The sequence below is a fragment of the Anopheles merus genome, chromosome 3R (genome assembly GCF_017562075.2).
Source record: "Anopheles merus strain MAF chromosome 3R, AmerM5.1, whole genome shotgun sequence".
Classification (NCBI taxonomy): domain Eukaryota; kingdom Metazoa; phylum Arthropoda; class Insecta; order Diptera; family Culicidae; genus Anopheles; species Anopheles merus.
In genome coordinates, this window is record NC_054084.1 from 26,730,661 (window position 1) to 26,748,213 (window position 17,553).

General features: G+C 47.9%; 1 protein-coding gene across 2 annotated transcripts; it reads right to left on the reverse strand.

Moving 5' to 3' along the window:
• Positions 1–8,019: 8,019 nt before the first annotated feature.
• On the reverse strand, positions 8,020–15,701 carry LOC121596115 (amphoterin-induced protein 2-like). Of its 2 annotated transcripts, none has more exons than XM_041920767.1 (2): positions 15,274–15,701; positions 8,020–14,203 (listed from the first exon to the last, which is right to left on the reverse strand). In XM_041920767.1, exon 2 carries the CDS (start codon positions 13,118–13,120, stop codon positions 10,691–10,693), a length of 2,430 nt encoding a protein of 809 aa, XP_041776701.1. In that variant the 5' UTR covers positions 13,121–14,203; positions 15,274–15,701; the 3' UTR covers positions 8,020–10,690. The 2 variants fall into 2 exon arrangements, with proteins under 2 accessions (XP_041776701.1, XP_041776702.1); XM_041920768.1 differs by having other exon boundaries at positions 15,649–15,666.
• Positions 15,702–17,553: the final 1,852 nt, after the last annotated feature.

Here is a 17,553-nt window from a genome sequence, read left to right on the forward strand (position 1 = left end):
CGGATCATCAACATCATCGTCGGTGGCTGCGTGCTCCAACAACAACAACGGCAACGACCATCCCGATTTCCGTCTATTTTCCAGATCCAAATCCATAAATAGAAACGCTGTCGAAGGGTTTTCGACCGGGCTCCATAGCATTGCGGAGGGGTTGGAGTTTTGGGTAGAGCTTTTTCCGGCAATGCGAGAACACGGCGCAACGAGTTTGAAAGTCTGTGACGCTTTTTTCCCATTTCGGTGAACCCTTCTTTTTTTTTTTTTTTGCTATTTAAAGTAGAAAGTCTGACAAGAGGAGCGCAACGGGAAGGGATAAACTTTGCTCGGTTCACGGTGGGTGCACACACTTTGGACAGTGAGTTTTATTTTGGGCAGAAGAGTCGTCTGTTGCGTGGCGATGGTTTAAACCGGCAACCCTGATGTTCGGTGAAATCGATGGAGCGCCTAAAAGTATGCTTTACCACCGTACATCCGTACCCTAACTGTGGGATGAAACTGCACGATCGAGAAACGGAGTGGGCGCTGTGCGCTTCATGGTTTTAACCCTTCATCAGAGCGAGAAACAGCATAGCAAGAGTACGACAATGTGAGAATGAGTAAGAGAGAGAGAGAGAGAGAGAGAGAGAGAGAGAGAGAGAGAGATAGAGAGAGAGATAGAGAGTGAAGAAAAATGAAACCGAATGTGATACCATTAGCGTTGCAATAAAACAAACATCCGCCGGCTATTTGTTTGGGTTTCGTAGGGTTTGAGCTTGAACGTTGCTGGAAGTAGCACTATATTTGTTATGCTATCCGGGGAAAAAAAAACAGGGGCAAAAACAAACCTGCACTGGAAGAGGAATGCGATCCAAAGAAATCCAATCGCTTGTGGCCACACCGTATGTACCGATTATTACGACGAATGCGCTCCCCCGACTGCTTGCTACCGCTTTCCCGGAGGCAGTTGATACTTGCTTTTCTGCCGAACTGATTGCCGATCGTATTGTATGATCCCGTACCGAGAAGCATTAAGCATGTTTGCGAAGTTTTGGCATGGGGTAAATGTTGCGCCGTTTCGTTATTTCATTCGCCGAATTGTTCAACGCTTTGTGTTCTGATACCTTGCTTCCTTTCCCATCCAAATTCGTGGATATTTGCGGAAAGACAATAAGCAAGTTTTGCACTCGCTAACTAATTCTCGCGCAAAAACGGTTTCCCTTTAAACGACAATCTTTTTAAATTGCGTGAATCGTTCATTTTCACTGATAAGCTGTTTAAAGAAATAATATAATTCAGATTACTTACCTAAGTGCCTCATCATCGCTAGTGTCGCTTGTGCGTCATCGCAGAGATATTCACTCGGAATAGGTTTCCGGGCTAGCGTTCCGTACTCCCACAAACAAAATTCCACAAGGAAAACAGCCTGCTGGCTAAGCCCACGGTTCAATTAAACGTTGAACGCGACGAGGGTGTTTTTCATTTCGAGAACGGGACTTGCTGGGCCTTTGAAAAAATGACGCAAAACCTCCCTTGCCACTTGTCGTGACTTACGCAACCACCGAGATTCGTCGTTGCACACTGCAGACCAGCCAGCCAGGCCCCGGTAGCGCACATAGATAAACATCCTAGATAGTCGTTTCACGTTTTGTAGCGTCGGCGGCGACGTTAAAGCTGCCAGCGGCATTGACGGAAGCAAGTCACGCGTGGCACGGCTGCGAATATTCTCACTCTGTGGCTTTACTAAAAGGGAGTCGCGCTGATGCCGTCATTGACACTGCCCAAACCATCGCGCTTCCCGCTGCTTCCGACAACCGACTGCTGTAAAAAGATAGCAAAACAAAAATCCAAATCGGTGGGCAGGAAATCTCCTTCTTCATCGAAACAAAAACTGTAAAAAAAACAAACGCAAGAGAGCCACTGAAAAATAACAGTGCCTGGTCCTCGTTACTTTGGCCTGGCTCCCTTCTGCTTTTTTCACTTGCGACATTTCCCGCCAAGGTGTTTTAAATGTCGGCGGCAACAACAAAAAATGATGGTCGATTGGAGCAGATTTGTATCGTCTTTCAGTTTCTTCGTACCTTTTGGCCGCTTCTCATTGCACCACTGAGGGCTGCTTCCATTCCTCCACTACCCCACGTACGCAAGCAGAGCGAGCCGTAAGCGTATTTGGTGCGGAAATTTTGGTCCTGTTTTTCCTGCCTTTCTGCTTTTCTCAAGTGTAACACTCAGCTACATGTTACCATCGTGTTTCGTTGGAGATTGCTCGAAGGGCTGAAGTGGATGGCTCTGCTTTCCGCTGCTGGATGGGATTTTATTTTCTCTCTCTTTCTCTCGCCTTTTTCTTTCCCTCGCACAGAGCTTGAAAGAACATCGAAAATTAGAAACATTAATAAAAAAGAAAAGGAAACACTCATTCTACCAGTCCCAAGATGGATGGATGCGAGTGAGCGGTGATGCTGGCATCAAATATCATTCTGCACCGTACTTATTATGCTATCGAGCAGCCGAAAGCGGCCCACCAAGCACACGCCCCGCCGTGGAAAGACCCGTCCGAAAGCTTACCATATTCCACGGGCGCTCCAGATAAGGGCTTCCATTATGGTTCGCTTCCGTCCCAAGTGAGTGTCCCCAGTGGAGGGAGGAAAACAGCGAGCGAGGCTGAAAGTAGGAACTGAAACCGAATCCTAGGTAGAATGAAAGAAAGTGTGAAAGGTAAAAAAACACAGAAAGAACGAACATCGAACAGGGCAGCTAATGGCTAAAGCTTCTCCACTTCTTCACCGATGACGCACCGATTACCCAGTGGGAGCTTTTCCACCTATCCCAAGCAGGATCATCATGCGCTTCCCTACTCCAACTTGGGCCATTTAGGAGTGTACACTTTTCTTGCTTGGGTGGGGTTGCGTTGCTTTCGTGGGCTATAATATCCTGGTGTGAAGGGAAAATGGCATTGCACACTGAAAAATGTTGAACCGATGACGACCTCCCAGCAGTGTTATCGTGCCTGGCTGGAGGAGCTCCTTTGGCGTTGAGGGAACCAGAGGAGACCAATATCAACAACACACACACACACACACACACCGACAGCCAACTCTTTACCTCCAGGGGCACCAGGGCCGGTGTGCTGGGCTGTGTTGAGTTCGAGGTCTTGGAAACTGAAAACGCGATGAAAGGCACCCGATTTCACACCAACACATCGCCCACCAGGGAGAGGGAGAGAAAAATCATGGCCGGTGGTGGCGGGCCCTAGGAAAAGGTTTTTCGGATTGGAATTCCCAGAACGTGATATTGCTCGGCAGGGCTGCATTAGTGTGTGTGTATGTTTGGGTCGGTGGGTTTCCACCGAAAGCGAGCCCAGGACTTCAACTGGCGCTGACAGAAGCTGTTTATTCTCCGGCAACGACGACGCAGCGGCACTCACGGCCGCGCTGGAAAACCTGCCAAACTATAAACACACTGACACGTACACAAAACAAACACACTCACAGACACCTCGCTCTCTGGTTTTGTGCATGTGTGAGTAGCAGCCTGAACGTGGGAAGGTGGCCGTGTATTTGAAGGCGATAGTCGGAATGTGTTTTAAACATGAAACATAAATTATTGATTTATTCTATTCCTTTGCCACGCTTTTCGACTTCTCTGGTCCGTGGAATCGATCCGGTCCCGCCGCACACAAGCATAAGCTCCAGCTCAGAGAGTGGGGGAAAACAGGGTTGTGTTCCGGTTTGTGGTCTCCACTCCTTCCCGCCACTGAACGCCCCTGCGAAAGGATCGATCGACACGGCTTTGGATAGGGTAGTCTCGGAAACGTAAACCAAAACCGTTCGCCTTCACCGGGCTTCAGAAGAAAACGGAAAAAAAAACACACGAAAGAACGCTAAACCACCGACCGAAAACGAAACGTTTCGGCTTTTATTTTCTCGCATGACTGCTTCGTCTGACCCCAGACCGAACCCGGCAGGACCTCCCCGGACCGACCTATTCCCTTTGGCGAGCGGGCACACCAACCATCGATGTGTGCGGCTGGGTAGATTTTCATTCTACCTTCTCCTCTTGCCTGTGCATGCTTTTCCTCTGTGCGCAGGTGGGAATGTGATGTACGGATTTCGAGGCCGGCTGAAACTATACTCACTCATACACAATGAGCAGAATACGTCTTCGGTGCGAAGGCACAACACGCAAGCAACAATGCGGTTGGGCCGAGGGAATGAAGGAGTTATGAAGGACAATGGGTTTCGGCGCGGGACCACAACGACGAGGACGGCGATTACGACAACGTTTCGAACGAATACAATGAACCGATCCGAAGCCTAGAGCTACATTTTCATAACGAGCCATCGTTGCTATTACCTTTCCAATGCTTTTTTTCCTACCAAGAAGAGAGAAAAAAAAACCCCAACCCCCGATGGAAAGAAATGGTCCAACCAAATCTAATAAAGTGGTGCAGCACGAAACGAAGGCAGCGAACAAAAACGGAACACAAACCAAAGCCATAAATGTAAAACCGGTATTATGTGTAATGAAGTAGATATGGTTTTGAAAGTCATCAGCTTGACGGAGGGTGAGCGAGAGACACAAAGAAAAACATTACACCAACCAAGATATCCTTTCCTGGGGATGAGGGTTTTTTTCTTCACAGAAGCAGCAGTGATCGCACTGGGCACAAAAAGAGGTGAAATGAAAAAGCACAGAATGGGGGCCGGAGTAAGATTTTTCGCACCCAGCACGAGCACAAAACTTTCACCGTAATGAATCGGTTTAAAAGTTTCACTAGCGAGATAGTTGGACGCGCTTGTTTTTCTTGCCTTGCTTCCTCTTGTGTTTTTGGTTCTCCTTCCGGGTTTAAGGTGGTAGTGAAATACAAGGAAAAAAAGGTTCAAAAAAGAAAAACTCGCCTGTTGTAAGTGAAGTGATGGAGCTGTTGTAAAAAGAGATTTAATTTAAATAAATTCATGAAATGGTGGCGCTCCGAAACAAATGCAGGTGGGGATCGCAGCTGCGGTACTGTGGGTGGATATTATGACATAAATATTTAATATCTTAACAGGGTTGGGGTATGCTATAAACCCGCAGCAGGAACAATCTAAAGTTACGTCTCAAGTGGGTGGGCTCGTTTACTCTGTCCATGCGTCAGAGCTGGTCTTTGCTGTTTTTTGGGAAGGGCTTCCTAGATTGCACACTTCCAAGCGAAATGGTCAGTTAAGTAGGAGGTGCACTATGTAAACGCCTAAAGGTATGCAATATATATGACGTAATTTAGCCGCCTTTTTTGCTCAACTATCCTTACATGTGTTTACTAGTTTTACAGGAAAGCTTTAAATTGAACGAAATTATAATATTTTTTGCAATGCATTTTAATTGGTGATATTAATTTTATCGTTTGTCCTATTATTTCAGATATACGGTCAGGCTGTTCGATTCTATAATGAGTAGTAAAACGGTGTGTAATAATTTCATTTCATTTTCGTAATAAAGGTTCAATTTGCATACATTTAGGCGCATCATAGCAGTCACCAAAGGAAAAATGGATTTTTTGAAGCATTCCCCAGCACCTTCTAAATCACGAACAATTGCCATCTCTTTTTCAGTGAAATAGCGACAAAAAACTGACGGCCAGTTTATCGCCTTTTGGTGTAAACCGCGATTTGGGTTGAACAAATAATCGAAAGAATGCTCTTACTGCAACAGAAACGTACACTACGAGCAGCAAAAAGTTGAAAACGTAGTTTCACTTTACACCGATTCGGCTACAGCTGTTGAGAAACTAATAAAACTAAGCTGAACATATCGTCTTGCATTTGAATGGAAGGATGGAATTTTTCCACCCTCCTGGCACGGCTGTTCGGGTCCGGAGCAGGAGCAAACTTTAATCCCAAGCCCAGCCGGACCACCGGTCGGTGCCGATCCAGTGTTTTTCCGCCCAAGTATCAAGCTCCTTCCCACCGCGCGGAAAACCCCACGCTAGTCTTTTATTTAAATAGAAAGCAATTGTAAACAATGGCAAGCGAAAGCACTGCTAGTGCTGGTGCTGTGTTTCCTTGTTTTTGTTTTTTGTTTTGCATTCCAATTTCACCCAGCATCATCATCGGTCGGTAGTGTCTTTGCCTGCCGCTAGTTACATCATTTGTCATTGGAGATAATTTTCCACTGCGGGGCAGTTGGGGCAAATTAAATAAAGCGATCCTTTTTTTTTTTTTTGAGGAGTGCCACCAAGAGAGAGAGAAGGAGAGAAAGACAGTTGGGCAGCTGAAACGCGAGCCTGTGTAGAACAATTCGAGCAGGATAAATTACCGCCCATTGTTGTTCAGCGGACAACAGTGGCGGCGGGAGGTTTTCCATCCCATTCCGCGAGGTAGCATTTGCACGCGCAGCAACAGTGGGAGAGCCCGAAAGCGGGAGCCCACCAAGGACGACCAACCGGGGAGCCGGGAGCCCGACAATAGAGGCTGGCTAATTAAAAGTTTTCGTTCGCAGTTTTGAAACGCTTTTCGGTAGTTTTTTTTTTCGTTTTGTTGCTGCTGCTGCTGTTTTGTTTCGTTTTTGTTTAGTGCAAAGTTTGTGGCGCTCTATTTTTGGCCCCCGCTCTGTGTGTGGCCAGTATCTGTGCGCTGTTGTTTGGAAAATTTGTATTGTGAACTTGAAGCGCTCGCTGTTTTTCCTCCACTGTGGATGGTGGCGGTATCTTTCTTTCCAAATAGCGCGTTCTTATCCTTCTGTTGGAAAGTGAGAAAAACTGTTTGATGAACATGAAAGGAGTAAGAATGCAGGCAGGCAGGCAAAGTACAACGGTACAGCAAACGGTGAAGCATCATTTCCAGCACGGAAAAATCGAACGACTCCTCTCAACCGGCTCAACTCCTACCATCCTGGGCTGTGTATGAACAGAACTTTTCCGCTACTTTTCTCTGAAAACCAGTGCGATGCTCTTTTTTTGTGTTGCAGTTTTCTTTCCAAGCCAAGCCCACAACAATGAAGAAAACAACGCGGAACGGTTGGACAAAACATAGCGCCGTTGTTGGGAAAGCCCGTACCACAGCCACCCCTGTTTTCCACCACGTTATTGTGTCTGTTATCATAATTCACTCATTATTCCTCGGGCGAAGAAAATTAGCTCCCCTGCGCACCATCGCATCAACCGCTTCCTGGGGTCAAACAAACACTGACGAAAGAGAAACACATCAATTAGGGACAGCATCATTTCATCCCGAGCTGTCGGCAGACACCAAAAACGAGGCCTCGCTGTACGGATACGCTCTGGTGTGGCGTGAGGGAAAAGTCATCTGGCAAAACCGACCCGCAAAGGACCCCTCGAAACTAGCGGAAAAGGACGAACTTGCCTCAAGACACGGCCCCATTTCTTTGCAACCCACAGAGAGCGTTTTTTTTCTGCCCCTCTTACATGTTTCTCATTGTTGACCCCTTCGTAAGTAAATGTAGTCGTTAATGCGCGTGGTTTTTTTTTTGTTTATGTTTTTGTTCGATTTTCACTTACTCATGTCTTTATTTTCCATTTTTTTCTCTCTCTCTCCCCTCTTTCCGTCTCCACATTCGTCTCTTACCGTAAACAACAGATCGATTTATCTTCTGACTCCTGCCAACTAGCAGGGCGCTACGGGGGAGTGGCGCCTGTAGTGTTTCGAGCGGCGGGGAAACCGGGGGCCGTTTATACTTTACCACCACACCGTACCCGCTCCCGTTCGACTCGCCTTTTGTTTTAACTATACACAGAATGAAGCAGCCCTGGCGGTTTTTATCCACCCACTTCGGGGCGAACTTTCCCGGAAAGCGAGCCGGGTTTTCCTCCCATCCTGCGCGGGCTAGGGGCTTGTTTCTTTACTTCTTTTCACTAAAGGTATATGTATATATAAGAAGGTATGTGTGTTTGTGTGCTTGCACAAGGGTTTTTTTTTCTCTTTCTTTTCTTTTCATCATCTCGCAAGATATCTCTACGGGAACTTTCTTGCTCTTTCTCTCCCCATTATCAGGCTTCATCATTTCCCTACAATGAGCTTACACTTTCCTCTCCGTTTATCTTTTTTTTTGCAAGCTTGAGCTTTTTTGCTATAGTTTTTGTTTTTTTCCTACTACACTTCTAGTTTGCGTCGTTTATTTTTTTCCCTTCGCCCGTTCATTGTTGCTCTGTACGTTTCACAATCGCGTTAGCTATCGGTTACTCTTGTTTTACCTTTTCTCTCTTTTTCGTGTTTCCATTATTCATCGTAAAGTCTTTGGTTTTCGCCCAGGTTCACATTTTCTCTCTCTCTCTCCTTTCGCACTACTGGGTTTCGAGTTGCCGTATGGGTGATTTTGTTCGAAATCGTTTCCTCTCGATGGTTTGACGTGTTTTAACTGTTTTTTGTATTGCTGTTTGCGATAAATGTTTTTTTTCCTTATGAGTTGTTTTTCGTTTTTTGTTTTAAGATTTGGATGCTGTTTCATTTTTGGGTGTTTACGCTACGTTTGCTTCACTCTCAGTATTTTCTGTCCTTTGAAAACGTTTAATGTTCTGCTCGATTAAACCAACTCACTAAGCAGGATTTTAGGAGTTTTCTTTTGTTTTTGTTTGTTGTTTGTTTGTGTAATGTTTATGGGTGACTTTGTTTTGGTTGTCTTCTGTTGCCTATTTCGTTCTGTTTAGATGTTGCATATAAAACTAGCCTAAGAGTTTTTGTTTCTTTTCTAGTATTTCTTGTTTTTTTTGTTTATCCCCTCTTACTTCTCCTCGTATCGTTTTTCGCTGTGTTCGCTGTTTTACCGTATCGTTTCATTGTGTTTGCTTTGCTTTGCACTGAAATCATTACCTTTTTTTTTTTACTTGTTTAATGACTTTCTGCTTATACGATGCGATTTTGTTTTGGTTGTGTAAGTTTTTTTGCTTCTTTTCTTCTCTTTGCCACAATGCTCTGCTCACTTTACAGAACAAAATCACAAACACACACACACACATACATATTAATGTTCCAATTTGCTACACTGTACAGGGTGACATGTGTTCGTGTTGAATGTTTTTTTTTCGTTTCGCCCCAATGTTTCCCATTTCGGAATGGTTCGCATTTTCTAAGGATTTCCATTCGAATTTCGATAACACTCGCCTCCCACCTTACCTGCCTATTTAGACAGGAGCAAACTTTCCCGCATCGGTACTGCGCGAGGGTGTGTGTGTGTTTTGTTTTGTTACCTCTTCCACCCTTTGCTGCGCCTTGTGTATATAGATATAATTTATTTACTTTCTCGCTATAATTATATAAACAAAGTTTTCTGTACACCTAAGTATTTACCTTCATTAATTAAGTTTACAAGTCTTTTTTGTCTCAGAGAGTGAGTGAGTCCTTTAACTCGGTTTCTCGGTATGTTTTACCCCCTTCTTCTTCGTCTTCCTCTTCTTCCTCTTTCCTTGTTGCTTTCTACAACGTACCCGCATTGTCCACGCTCTCCATCACCAGCCACCACCAGGGCCGTGTATGTGTTTGTGTGTATGTGTGTTCAAACTTTGTTTCAAAACTCTTCTCAAAGCTGTTTGAAGCTTTCCCGGGGCTCACTAGTGACAGCCCTGCTCCCGCACTTCCCGGGCCAATGCTGGAGAGCTGGTGGATGGAGAGCGCCGACTGCACACGGTCGGGAAAAAGGGGGCTTGAAAAACAACATGTGTGCCGTTTCACAGATACAAAGGGAAACGGGGCAGAGGAGGGACATCCTACTACACCGGGATGTGCTTATGCTCTAGTTATACCAGGCCGAACGCCGAACTGGTTCGCTTACGTACTCCTTTTCGGATTATGGTTATGTGTGTGTATAAAAAAAATGAAACTAACATAAACCTCTCAAACAAAATCAGATGAAAAAAGACGTACCTTTCACAGTACTTATCACATTCATACACTTTCCGCTGTTGCCCTCCTGTAGCCGAGCCTTGTCGCGCAGCGTTTGCTTTTGGAGCGTTTTTTTCGTGCTTTTGTTCTTCTTTGCACCTCATTCATAAATGCCTTCCCGATGTTTTTTTTTTATTTTGTTAATTCCCGGTCCACAGTTGTACAACACACGCGCACACAAACTTTGTGACAAGTTTGAATGATAGTACAGAAACTATCAGGTCCAGACCGACCCATCACCAGACCGTACTGCGAAACGTAATTGAAAACAATGGACCATTTTCCCGTACTTCCCTTTTTTACCGATCGCTTGCACAAGAATTAACACACATACATACATGGTACACACGCACGCATAAGGACCGGAGGTGGTGGTTTTCTTTTCGCTACTCGTTTTCGTGTTCGTTCTGCTTGGGCAACGTCTACAAATCTCACTCGACGGTCATTCAGTTATTAGTCGTTTCGTGACGCGTGTTGCTCACCGAGGAAGCTTTTTCGTTCTAGCTACGTTTCGAGTATCGCGAGGCGATTGAGAGACACAAATACTATACTCGTACCGCACACACACACACACCCTCAAAAACACAAAAACGGGGTTTTCTTGTCTAAAAACGCACACCATTTTTCACCACGCCCAACGTCTGTGTGTGTGTCGTGCGGTTTGCATACCGGCAGGCGCCATTTCGAGCAGTTTCGAGCGGATCCAGTGGTGGTGCCGGCAGCGCTCAAACGTCGTCCTCATCGTCATCGTCGTCGTTATCACTCGCTGGGGCCGGGGAGGGAGGCGGCTGGTCGTGGGCTGCTGCTGCTAGCAGGCTGGGCAAGCGGAAAGGCTACAGGCAGGACTACACGTCCGTCCCGCAGCCCTCCTGGTAGCCTTCGTCGGGCGAGTTGCGGCTGTTGGATAAAGCACGTTTTAAGGCGGTGACCGGTGGCAGAACCGGCACGCCGCCCTTCTGCCACACGCGCAGCGTTTTCGCGTTCATCGGCATGCTGCCGGTGCTGCCGTGGTGGGCCGGCTGCCCGCTCGCCAGCTTGTTGTGCAGCTGCTCGGCGCCGGGCACGATCGGCAGCCCGTAGTCGGCCGGGTAGCCGCCGCCACTGCCGGTGGTAGTGGTGCCGCCCGTCGCTGCTGCTGCTGCCGCCCCGTGGCCGTACGACCCGGCGGACGATGCGGTGGTCGACAGCGACAGCCCGCTGGTAAGATGGGTGCGCGGGAACGTCCGGCTGAGATAGTCCACCGAGGACGTTTCGTCGTCGAGGTTTAGCATGGCGGGGCCGGCACCGGAGCCGCCGCCGAGAATCGGTAGCTTGTCCGAGTACGGACCGGGGCCGTGGCTGGCACCATGGTCGAGCCCGGTCGCCGCTAGGTTGGAGCTGTGCGTTTCCCACAGCCCGGACGGATAGAGCGAGTCGCAACCGGCCCGGCTATACTCGCCGCTGCCCGGCCGCTCGACCGGATCCATCAGCGAGAGGGCGGTGCTGAGCGCGCTGGTGGCCTGCAGCTGCAGCTGGCTGAGGTGGGCGAGCGGGTCGGCCACACCACCGCCGGGCACGGCCGGGCCCGGCGCTGCCGTCGCCGCCGTCAGGTCCGTCCCGCTGCCCAGCCGCTTGGTGTCGTTGATCAGGTCCGGATTGTTGCCGGCGAGCGAGTGGGTCGGCGAGACGAAGCACTGGCCGGACGCGATCAGACTGCCGCCGCCGTCGTAGTGCGACGTCGAGTACGGCAGGTCGGTCAGCCGCGGCGGCTTCTGGAGCGGGTTCGCGGCCGGGTTCGGGCCGCACTTCAGATCGCCGGCGGCTTTGGCTCGATCTGGAGAATGACAATCGTTAATAGGCGTCGCCACCTTGCCATTTACATTGCTAGAGGGACTTACGGACGTGATCACCTCGACCTGGTTCGGGGTTTTCGTCTCCGTCATCGGTATGCGCCGTAACCGCACCAGCAGGAACAGTATGATCAGCAGGATGAACAGTATCAGTATGACCAGGGCCGCGCTCAGCCCAATGATTTGGCGGTTTTCGATCGCGAACCCGATGTCGCGCATCGCCACGTGCAGCGTAAAGTTGGCCTCGGCCGTGCCGGCCCGGTTCTCCACCACGCAGTAGAACTCGCTCGAGTCCGTCTCCTGCGCGTTGGTGAGCGTTAGCCGCGAGCGCTTCTCGAAGTTGCCCTGCTCGTGCACCAGCACGCGCTGGTACGCGCTGAAGTGCGAGTTGTTCACCAGCAGCTTCCCGTTCCAGTACCAGTTGACCGTGGCGGACGGGACGGCCGAGCTGCGGCACTCGATCGTGGCGTTTTCCCCACTGTACGACTGGATGAAGCGGCGCACCGGCAGCATCTCCGGCTTGCAGGCAAAATCGTCCACCTGCAGCTCGCCGAACGTTTTGTCCATCACGCGCTCCGGCCCACCGGCACAGGTCGGCGCGATCGGGTACGGGATGTTGTGCTCCGTCAGCCACAGCTTGGCCGCCCGCAGCCGGCAGTCGCACACCCACGGGTTCTCGTGCAGCTCGATCCCGTGCAGCCGGCTGAGCGTTTCGATCGTTTTCGGCCGCAGCTCGGACAGCTGGTTGCCGTTCAGCTTGAGCGAGTGGAGCGACCCGAGCCCCTCGAACGCTTGCGGCGCGATCGTCTGGATGCTGCAGAACGACAGGTCCAGCTTGGTCAGCGCCGTCACGTTCCGGAACGCGTGGCTCTCGATCTTCTGGATGTGGTTGCGGGCGAGCGTAAGGTCGCGCAGCGACACGATGTGCTGGAAGGCGGCGGACGGTACCGCCGTCAGCAGGTTGATCGACAGGTCGAGCTCGACCAGGTTCGTCAGCCCGGCGAACGCGCCGTCATCGATCTGCCCGATGCGGCAGTCGCGCATGTACAGCTTCTGCAGGTTCAGCAGGTTCGACCGGACGAACGTTTCGTTCGAGATGATCTGCAGATTGTTGCCGGACACGTCCAGCACCTGCGTCGAGTGGTCGATGTTCTCCGGAATGGTGAACAGGTTGCCGCTCAGACACTCCACCGCCTGCTTGCCGCCCTTCCACTTGCACTGGCAGGCGGACGGGCAGTTCGGTTCGCCGCTCACCTGGCCGCGGCTCACGAGGGCGGGCAGCAGCAGCACTAGCAGCAGGGACAGCAGCAGCGGCGTCGTTCGGCCCCTGTACCGGGTGGAGGAGGGCTGCCTCCGACAGTGCTGCTGCCCCTCCGGTTGCCGTCCTATCCGAAAGCACTGCGAACCATCCAGCGCCCCGCACTGCTCGGTATGTCGTTGTTCCATTGTGGCGTTTCGGGTGGAGCACACGATCGCCGAACTTAACAAACAAAACGAATCTCTTCACGTACCAAAACAAACCAAACTGCTTCTTCTTCTGCTCCTGTTTCCTTCTCTTTTGCTTCTTAATGCGTGTGTTTTTGTTTTCGTGTCTCTCTGTGTGGACGATCAACAAATGCACCGTGCCGTCGTCGGGCCCATGGCGCTATCGGTGCAGAACGGGGACGGCAGAGCTCTACGCCTGCTGGGGGATTTCATTTGCATTACTCACTGCGGTCCAGCTGGGCTGGGCTGGGCTCCCGGATCCTTCTGCACCGGCGACTGGCGAGTGGCTCAACGCGCGCTGAGTGGCCTGCAGGACACAAACTTCATTGATAAACTGCCTCACACACTCGGACTCGAGATTCGTTTTTATATTTTTTTCTCACTCTTTTCCGCTTTATTTTTATCGATTAACAAGGGATTAATTATTATGCACATTGGGCTCCATTCACTACACTTTCCCTGCGTCGTTTATTTTTTTGGTTTTAACACACACACACACACCCACAACCGCATTAAACCGTTTTCACACAGGGCACACAGCACGGTGTGGCACGATTGTGGGAGAAAAATCAATTTTGTACATAAATCAATTTTTCATTCACTGGTAATAAATCCAATTTAATCCTTGTTATGGGGCCGTTTTATATGAAAATTTATTACGTAACGCTTATGCTGCAGCACGGGACCGGCACGCTGAGGGTGGGAAAACAGAATCCACCGCCCTTCCAACACTCCCCGTTGCTTCCGCTTACTGCCGATGATGATGATGATATTGGGAAACCCTTCACTCACTGGCACACTGGCAACGATGGGATGATGATTTTGATTGGTTCACCGTGTGTCGACCGTAGCGTTACGGTGCACGCGTTATACAGCTGCACGCGCGTTACGGCACGACCGTGATTCGCAGCTGCGACCAATTCAGTTGTGGCGAATGGAACTTTGAATTATTCACCCTCAGGGCAAAACAGGAGAATGTGTGGAAACACTAGCTGGTGCAATACAGCACACACTCACACACAAACACACACACAAACACACACACTGAGAAAAAAGAAGACGGTAGCCAATGCTTCATAAATCCGAAATGAAACGAAAATCAAATATTCTCGCCTTCCAGGTTTATTTTTTTCACTTCTTATGGATTCTTTCCGAAAGGCAAAGCAACCACAATCATATACGTAACACACGCAAGGGGGAATAGGAAGGAACCCAGGGGATGTGTGGGCAATTTCCGGTGGCCCCCGGAAAGGGCCAAAAAGCTGTGCTGCGAAAATGTAGACGTTTCTTGTCTGTGTGTGTGTGTGTTGACCGCCTTTCGCCGACGTTGCCGGATTGGTTTTGCGTTCGAACCACGACGGGATTGTTTTTTTTTGTTGTTGTTGGTTTGCTGCCTTTTCCCCTTCCTTTTCCCGCTTCCTGCCCGGAGGGTTCGCTTGCGTGCTTGCGGACGGGAAGATGCTGCCGTTTGCTGACTTTGCGGTTTTTGCTTCACGCTGCAGCAATCTTGGGTGGAAGTAGTAAGACGTAACTTCGCACTGCTGCTGCTCTACTGCTGCTGCTGCTGATGCTGCTGCGAACGAACGTACGCACCATTATCTTTCAAGATGCACACAAACGCACACGCACATACACACGTACACGATCACGTACGGGGTAGGGAAAATTCACTTCACTTCCATTGCCCACTGTGGTTTTGGGAAAGCGTCGAGCACACCCCTCACACTGGTCGAATGATTTCGTCGTGGGGTGTGCAAAATGGGGTTAGAATTTTTCTCGTTTCGTTTCACTCAGGGAAAACTATGCGATATTTTCCTTTGAAGCACACACACACACACACACACACACACACACACACACACGTCACACGGCAATACCTCTTCGGTGTGAGGAGGAAAATGATTTACAGCACAATTCTCCAAACCCCTTGCTGCGGCAGGCCGATTCGGCGAGGGCAGGCGGGTGAGAGGTTGCTGTACTCGAATTGATTTTTCACTCTTCCCTCCCGGCATTCAGTCGGCAAGTCTCGGGGCACACAGTTTTCCCCGTGGTCGCTGCACACTATCGCACGAGCGCAATTTTTGCGCAAAACGAAATTTATTTAAACTTTTCACCTCAACACCGCACACAGGATGCGTTCGATTTCACGGTGAGCCACGCACACGCTTTGCTGCTATTTTTCACAATTTTCACCCAACAATTCTAGCACGATGCTGCGGCACTTGATTTAAGCACCTTTATTTATTTTTTTTTGTATTTCGTTTGATTTTCACTTGCGTTTCGCGTTGTCTCAATCTTTTTCTTTCCAAAATTCGCGCACACACACATTTACACTGTGGGATAGGGGGCGAGGTTGCGGCAGAGACACACTAACGCAAAAACAGCCGAAAACCCCACTCGGAATCGACGGAATCAGTATTGGCTGGCTGGTTTTTGGCTCAAAGAAAGAGGGCGCGCGCGCGCTTCGGTCACGTGAGATGGACACATACACGCCGCACGTCCGCTGCGTACCGTAAACAGATTTTGACTGAATGAAAATCTTCTCTTCGGGCTTTGGCGAAGGTCGGGCCCGTTCCGACCAGGGATCCGCCGCGTTTTCCTCTCGGCTGTTCCGTGCCGATCGATCGGCCCCGTAAGCGCGCTTGTTTGTGAGTGGTGAGTGTGTGTGTGTTTTTTTTTTGTTTTTCTCTATGCTCTATGTAGCCGCATTCGAGCGAAGGTGTGTGAGAGTCGAATAGGAGAGACAGACGAACCGGGAGAGAGAGAAAGAGAGAGACGAAAAACGAGAGAGCGTCTGCAAAACAGGAGCATTAGATGAGACGCTAACAAGCGTGAGCGCAAGAGCTGTGATATCGTCTCGTAGCATAATGTGTTGTGTGAGCATGATGCTGTGTTTATGCTCAGTTCACTGTCAGCTCATGGCTGGTGAGATGGCACACTGTGTAGGGAAATGGACAAATGTTTGAGTTGTTGGTTTGCTTTGAGATTTGCCTTTGTAACACTTGAGCGCTTTTTATTGTTAATTGTTGATTGCTGGCCTTTGGATTTTAATGCATCTCTATAGATTTTCTTGAAGGAAATTTGGAGCGTTTTTTACGAGCTAGAATGTTGAATTTTTTTCTATTTTGTAGAATATGTGAGTGATTTATTTTTTTGTGATTTTAAGGTGTACGTTATACTTTTGCATTACTTAATAGTTTGAATGATTGAAAAGCAGGTCTAGTTATTTCTATCCTCAGAACTGATTTTAATGACAAACAGCTACCAAACAAATTACTGTCAATAAAATCTTTTTTAAAAAGTCAATTCTATGTCTATAGTCTTCTTCAAATCATAATTGAGACAAAAAAACAAAAATTTCTGTACTTATGAGAGGATTTAAAACTTCATAATCATCGATATGCCTTATTTGATGTCACTAACACACCGTTTTGAAGCCTAAGTAAACCAAGTTAAGGTGATTTTGCTCATTGTTCGTCTGTAAGTACACATGACAGATAAGTGAACGGTACATAAGTGCAAAATAAAATAAAATCAAGTTAAAAATATTTATAGTTTTCCAAAATACGAATTAAGAAAACGAACCCGTATTATATGTTTGGAGAAAGCAAATGTTAAAAGTACGATTGATCGGAGGGCAGATCTGCATCAACATTTCAGTTAGCTGTCTAATGTTTACTTACAGTAGAACAATGTTAAAAAACACCTTAGCACATTGTTTACTTGAGATTGCAAACGGTGTAAAACATAACTATCTATGACTGATTAATTCAAACAAAATTTTAGAATTCATTGGAATCGGTTTTTAAACGGTTCAATATATTAAATATTTAAGCGTAAAACTGACATGTATTTTTTGCAACAACACAAAACAAGCGCAAGTTCCTTTTTTCGATAATCTCTTGCAGCTTAATTTATCAACACATTTTCAACAAAATCGAAACAAAACAAATAATTTTACTCAATTCTACATAAATACGGATAACTGTTGGGTGCTGCGTAAACCGGTCGTGATTCGTTTCTCATCTGCATCATTTCTCCAATTGACGTTTCTATTCGGTTGCGTGTTGAACAAAATAAGAGAAAACAATCGTATTTAATTGATCTTAAAATATAAATATAACCTCAGTGCTTCGTTATCATCGTAATAAGAATAGACGCGTCGAAGTAAGACACTAAGCAATATTATTGGAAAAAATCAAATACAGTTCATTGCTGGGTACAGAAGAACATAAACCAATATTACAATGAACATTGAAATAGGAATGGAAATGGCATTTACATTTTAGTTTTTGCCCCGATGTTTTGGAAATCAATGTCTCGGCAAATCTTTGTTATTTGTAAACAATCATACTCTCTTTATTTACCATTGATTAAAAATGCTCTTTCGGGCT